The sequence below is a fragment of the Myotis brandtii genome, unplaced genomic scaffold, assembly GCF_000412655.1.
Source record: "Myotis brandtii unplaced genomic scaffold, ASM41265v1 scaffold561, whole genome shotgun sequence".
Taxonomy (NCBI): Eukaryota; Metazoa; Chordata; class Mammalia; order Chiroptera; family Vespertilionidae; genus Myotis; species Myotis brandtii.
Genome location: NW_005370085.1, coordinates 1,576,206 through 1,582,024, shown reverse-complemented (window position 1 = coordinate 1,582,024; position 5,819 = coordinate 1,576,206). Strand labels below are relative to the sequence as shown.

Here is a 5,819-nt window from a genome sequence, read left to right as displayed (position 1 = left end):
CCTGCCCGTTCCGACCCAGGGCCTTCTGTCCCGGTCTCACTAGCGTCTGCCCTGGCCGCCCGGCACCGGGCCGTGGGCTGCCCCCGAACACAGAAGCAGCAACAATAAAGAGGAAGCGAGGGCCGAGCTCGGTCTGAGGGGCCGAGCGGGACGGGGTGCCCAGTGCGGCTGGTCCAACCTGACCTTACGTGGAGGACCTTCCCCTCCGGCCACAGGAAGCCCTAGCCCAGGCGGAGGCGGAAGGTGGCCACCTCCATGGGCTCCAGGGAGACATCCGTGCTGTTGGAGGGCGAGGCCAGCGGGTACAGCAACGTCAGGGAGGTCGGCTGCAGGAAGCCCACGTCCAGGTCACGGAAGAGGCTCCCCAGGGCCACCTGCGCGGAGGAGAGAGGGGGGAGGCCGTGCTGGGTGCTGGCACGCCAGGGAGGGCAGCTCTTCCTCCAATACTCGCTGTGCCGTCAGCAGCCGTGTGCCTACGTACACGTGCGGGTCTGCCCCAGCCCCAGGCTCACCCAGATGTGCTCAGCCCGAGGCTGACCTCGAACCCGGGGTCGGGACCGCTGCACCGAGTGGTGAGCTCTTGGGGGGCAGGGGCCATGACCTGGTCCTCTTCTGAGGATCTGGGGCGTGGAGGCGTTTGTGGGTGCCGGCTTACACAACGAGTACAGCTTGATGGCTTTTGGGGTTTTTTTGTGTGTGTTTGTTTTTTGTTAATCCTCACCCTAGGATATTTTCCCATTGGTTTTTTATTTTTTAGGGAGAATAGAAAAGAGAGGGAAAGACAGAAACATCGATGTGAGAGAAACACATCGATTGGTTACCTCCTGCACGAACCCCGAACAGGGTCTGGGCTGGGAGGACCCTGGCAACCCAGGCACGTGCTCTTGACTGGAATTGAACCTGGGACCCTTTGGTCCACAGGCCGACGCTCTATCCACTGAGCCAAACTGGCCAGGGTGCTTTTGGATTTTAATTTCTGTGTCTGATGGGCATCTCGTCTAGAACTTGCACCACTGGGCCTCCGTAGCTTTGAAAACAAATGTCAGCAGCTTCCGTTTTTCTCTCTCAAATACCCAGAGTGACACCTGCACCCCGATCGCTGCCTGACCTCACTGCAGTCTCACCCACCTCGCTCACGCCTCCCATTCCCAGCTGCCCCATCTCCCTACCTCCTCTCCTCAGGGGCTCCCTCCCCACACCTGGGCCCTGCTCACCTTGCCTTGACTTGTGGTGCAGTTGAAGCCCAAGTTCTTGGCCTCAAGGCCACAGTCGAAGCCTTTGCGGTGTAGGATGAGTGCGGCTTCTGCCGAGGGCAAGGTCTCATCCTGGTGACAGCACAAGGCAGTGAGGCGGGTGCTCCCTGAGCTCACATATGCTCCCCGGGGCTCACAGGTGCTCCCCGGGGCTCACAGGTGCTCCCCGGGGCTCACAGGTGCTCCCCGGGGCTCACAGGTGCTCCCCGGGGCTCACAGGTGCTCCCCGGGGCTCACAGGTGCTCCCCGGGGCTCACAGGTGCTCCCCGGGGCTCACAGGTGCTCCCCGGGGCTCACAGGTGCTCCCCGGGGCTCACAGGTGCTCCCCGGGGCTCACAGGTGCTCCCCGGGGCTCACAGGTGCTCCCCGGGGCTCACAGGTGCTCCCCGGGGCTCACAGGTGCTCCCCGGGGCTCACAGGTGCTCCCCGGGGCTCACAGGTGCTCCCCGGGGCTCACAGGTGCTCCCCGGGGCTCACAGGTGCTCCCCGGGGCTCACAGGTGCTCCCCGGGGCTCACCCAGGGCTCACAGATGTTCCCCGGGGCTCACAGGTGCTCCCCGGGGCTCACAGGTGCTCCCCGGGGCTCACACGTGCTCCCCCGGGGCTCACAGGTGCAGCAGCACCTCTGCCCCGAAGGTGGTGCTGGACAAAGAGGAGCCTGGGTGAGGACAGGCCATAATTTGGTCCTGGAGATCTGGGGCTGAGCAGGATACTCACCTCAGCCTGGAGCGTGCGCAGGTTGAGCAGGTGGAAGTCACAGGGCAGCGAGGAAGCCAGAGGATGAAATGAGCGCAGGCCGGGAGCCGGGGGCTGCCGCTTGGCGACGGGCAGGGCAAGCACCGGGGCATTCAGGTACACGGAGGTCATGTGGCTGAGGAGGGACGGGTAGCTGGTGGAGTGGCCATCTGACACCTGCAAGATTGGCCCGAGATGTGGGTGAGGGGTGAGGGTGAGGATGAAATACAAGCCGGCCAGTTCCTTTGGAAAGAGCTTCCCTGATGGGTCTGGGTACAGGGGGGGCCTGGCTCCAGGACCCTTCAAGTGCAGCCACCTCCCATCGCACACCACTTGGAAAGGGCTCCTGGCCCAGCCGGCGTGGCTCAGTGATTGAGCGTTGACCCAGGAACCAGGAGGTCACGGTTCGATTCCCGGTCAGGCGTGCCCGGGGGGTTGCAGGCTCGGCGCCCAGTGCGGGGCGTGCAGGAGGCAGCCGATCATGATTCTCTCTCATCGTTGATGTTTCTCTCCCTCTCCCTTCCTCTCTGAAATCAATTTAAAAAAGGCGGGGGGCTACTTCACTCTCCTCTACTTTTTGTGGGTTTTTTTGCTCTCGTGACACTATTGTGAACAGCAACACTCCCCTCAGCGGGACCTCCCGTCACAGGTCAGGTTCTCAGGGCAGGGAGGACGGCAGGCAGACGTGCTCTCCGCCAGGGGCACGGGCTGATGGAGAAGGTCCTCCGAGCGACCCTCCACGGCCACAGCAGCGCCCTGAACCTCGGCCCAGCGGTCCCCACGGCTGAGCCGACTGACACACTTGGATGGCTGACCTGCACGTCACTCACAGGCTGCGCTGACCTGTCCTCGGGGGCAGCTCTGTCCCTAGTCCCGCCCCCTTCCACTGGCCCAGAACCCCACTTCCCTCTGCCTGGTCTCCAGTCCCACCCCTGCTGTGTCCTCACATCCTCCCCGACTTCTCCCTCCCATGGCTCAGGTTCAAGCCACCAGCCTTTGCTGCTTGAATGGCTTTTCTTTTTAAAATATATATTTGTATAGGTTTCAGAGAGGAGGAGAGGGAGAGAGATGGAAACATCAATAATGAGAGAGAATCATGGACCGGCTGCCTCCAGCAGTTCCCACACTGGGGATCGAGCCTGCAACCCAGACATGTGCCCTTGGCTGGAATCGAACCCGGGACCCTTCAGTCTGTAGGCTGACGCTCTATCCACTGAGCCACACCGGCTGGGGCTTGAATGGCCTTTCAACTGGCACCGCAGCCTCCAGTCTTTTTAAAAAAATATATTTTACTGATTTCAGAGAGGAAGGGAAAGGGAGAGGGCGAGAGAGAGAAACATCAGCGATGAGAGAGAATCATTGATCGGCTGCCTCCTGCACGCCCCCTACTGGGGATCAAGCCCGCAACTTGGGCATGTGCCCTTGACTGGAATCGAACCTGGGACCCTCCAGTCCTCAGTCCGACGCTCTATCCTCTGAGCCAAACCGGCTGGGGCTTGAATGGCCTTTCAACTGGCACCGCAGCCTCCAGTCTTTTTAAAAAAATATATTTTACTGATTTCAGAGAGGAAGGGAAAGGGAGAGGGCGAGAGAGAGAAACATCAGCGATGAGAGAGAATCATTGATCGGCTGCCTCCTGCACGCCCCCTACTAGGGATCAAGCCCGCAACTTGGGCATGTGCCCTTGACTGGAATCGAACCTGGGACCCTCCAGTCCTCAGTCCGACGCTCTATCCTCTGAGCCAAACCGGCTGGGGCTTGAATGGCCTTTCAACTGGCACCGCAGCCTCCAGTCTTTCTTGCCACACACCCCGTCCCCCTCCGCTGTTAGAGCGATGTGCTTAGGGCAGTCGCAACACTGTCCCTCTCACCTCACATCCTGCAATGGCCTCCAGAGCAAAGCCCAGACTCCTAGGCAGGCATGCAAGGCCCACTGCCATCTGCCGCCAAGACCCCGTGCTAGCCCAGCGCTGGCAGGGCCCCGGCAACAGGGGAAGGTGCTGCATCTACACCAGGGGTCCTCAAACTACGGCCCGCGGGCCACATGCAAATACAAATATTGTATTTGTTCCCGTTTTGTTTTTTTACTTGAAAATAAGGTATGTGCAGTGTGCATAGGAATTTGTTCAAGTAAAAAAACAAAATGGGAACAAATACAATATTTGTATTTGCATGTGGCCCACGGGCCGTAGTTTGAGGACCCCTGCTCTACACTAATGCGGTAGCTACTGGCCACCTGTGGCCACCGAGCACCTGGCACGCGGCCGTCTGAGTGAAGAACTGGTTGTTGGATGTAGCTCCAATTAATTTATTGTTTTTAAATTTGTTTTTGCATGTTTTTTTGTTAATCCTTACCCGATGTTATTTTCCCATTGGTTTTTATTTTATTTACTTATTTTATATGTTTTTTATTGATTTCAGAGAGGAAGGGGGAGGGAGAGAAAGAGAGAAACATCAATGATGAGAGAGCATCATGGATCGGCTGCCTCCTGCACGCCCCACACTGGGGATTAAGCCTGCAACCCGGGCCTGTGCCCTGACCGGGAATCGAACCGTGACCTCCTGGTTCATAGGTCGATGCTCAACCACTGAGCCACGCCGGCCGGGGTAGCTCTAATGAACTTAAACAGCCGCGTGGCTCCCACGCTGGTCAGGCAGCTCTAGTCTGAGCGGACTCACTGCTCCTCCCCATTCAGATGGGTCTTTCCCGCTGGGCCTTGGGCCGTGGGTGGAGAGCAGACCCTCATTCATCAGAGCCGGGCCTGGGTGGCCCCTCCTCCAGGATGCTGTCCTTGACCCCCTTGGACCACAGCGTTCTCTGGCTCCTCAGAACCAGTGGACACACCGTCTTGTACCTGATCCTTCTACACTCATGGCTTATCCCCCACGTATACCTCGAATAAATTCCCAGAGAGCAGAGTCAGTATCTTGAGAGCTCGGGCTCTATTTGAGGCACAGACACGGCGGACGGAGGGGCGGGCTGCCACTGCTCGAATTCCAGCCACAGCTTGCTAAGTGACACCAGCTCAGCACCCACTGCCGGCCCTTGTCTCTAGGTTATGCTCCTGCTGCTAACAGACCGAGGCCCTAAACATGGTGCCAGTTTGGAGAGAAAGCCAGGCCCAGCCGGTGTGGCTCAGTGGTTGAGTGTGGACCTATGAACCAGGAGGTCATGGGTTCGATTCTCAATCAGGGCACATGCCCCGGCTGGTGGCTGGATCCCTAGTGGGGGGCGTGCAGGAGGCAGCTGATCAATGATTCTCCCTCATCATTGATGTTTCTATCCCTCTCTCCTCCCTCCCTCTCAGAAGTCAATAAAAAAATATTTTTTTAAAAAGGTATTAAAATGTAAATGTTTTTTTAAAGAGCCAGGAGATGAGAGGGACTGGGAGAGAGAGGGCTGGGGAACCAGCGGGCGGAGGGAAAGGGTTGGGGGAGGTGCAGAGAGGGAGGCGGGAGGTGAGCACAGGGCACTGGAGCCGGGGTGCAGGGGGAGGGGGTGCCAGGCTGCATGAGATGGAGCTTCAGGGCGTTAGACTGACCCCCCCGACCCAGGCACCAGGCCGTCCTCTCGCCATCCCTGTCCAGCTCTACTGTGCTCCCCGAGCCCTCGCTGCACCCCAGGGCCACCCCCGGGAGGGAGGCCCGACCCTACCTCACTGCCCAGCGTGCGCCGCTCCAACAGGAGGCGGAAGTGGTTGCGGGTCCTCTTGTTGTCCTTGAGCCCCTGGCCCAGGCCTCGGTTGTCGTCCTGCATCAGCCGCCGGTCCAGGATCACCTCCAGCTGGCCTGCGGGCGTGAACTGTGAGTCCCGATGGAGCAGACAGTGAC

General features: G+C 59.4%; 1 protein-coding gene across 1 annotated transcript in view; it reads right to left on the bottom strand.

The window, feature by feature from the left end:
* Positions 1–5,819, bottom strand: part of UNC45A (unc-45 myosin chaperone A) — a gene marked incomplete at its 5' end in the record, with an annotated part of 37,049 nt that overhangs the window by 28,942 nt on the left and 2,288 nt on the right. Inside the window, one exon of the mRNA XM_014549609.1 lies at positions 4,834–4,836. Coding sequence (XP_014405095.1) covers positions 4,834–4,836 — 3 coding nt within the window. The remainder of the gene's footprint in view (positions 1–4,833; positions 4,837–5,819) is intronic.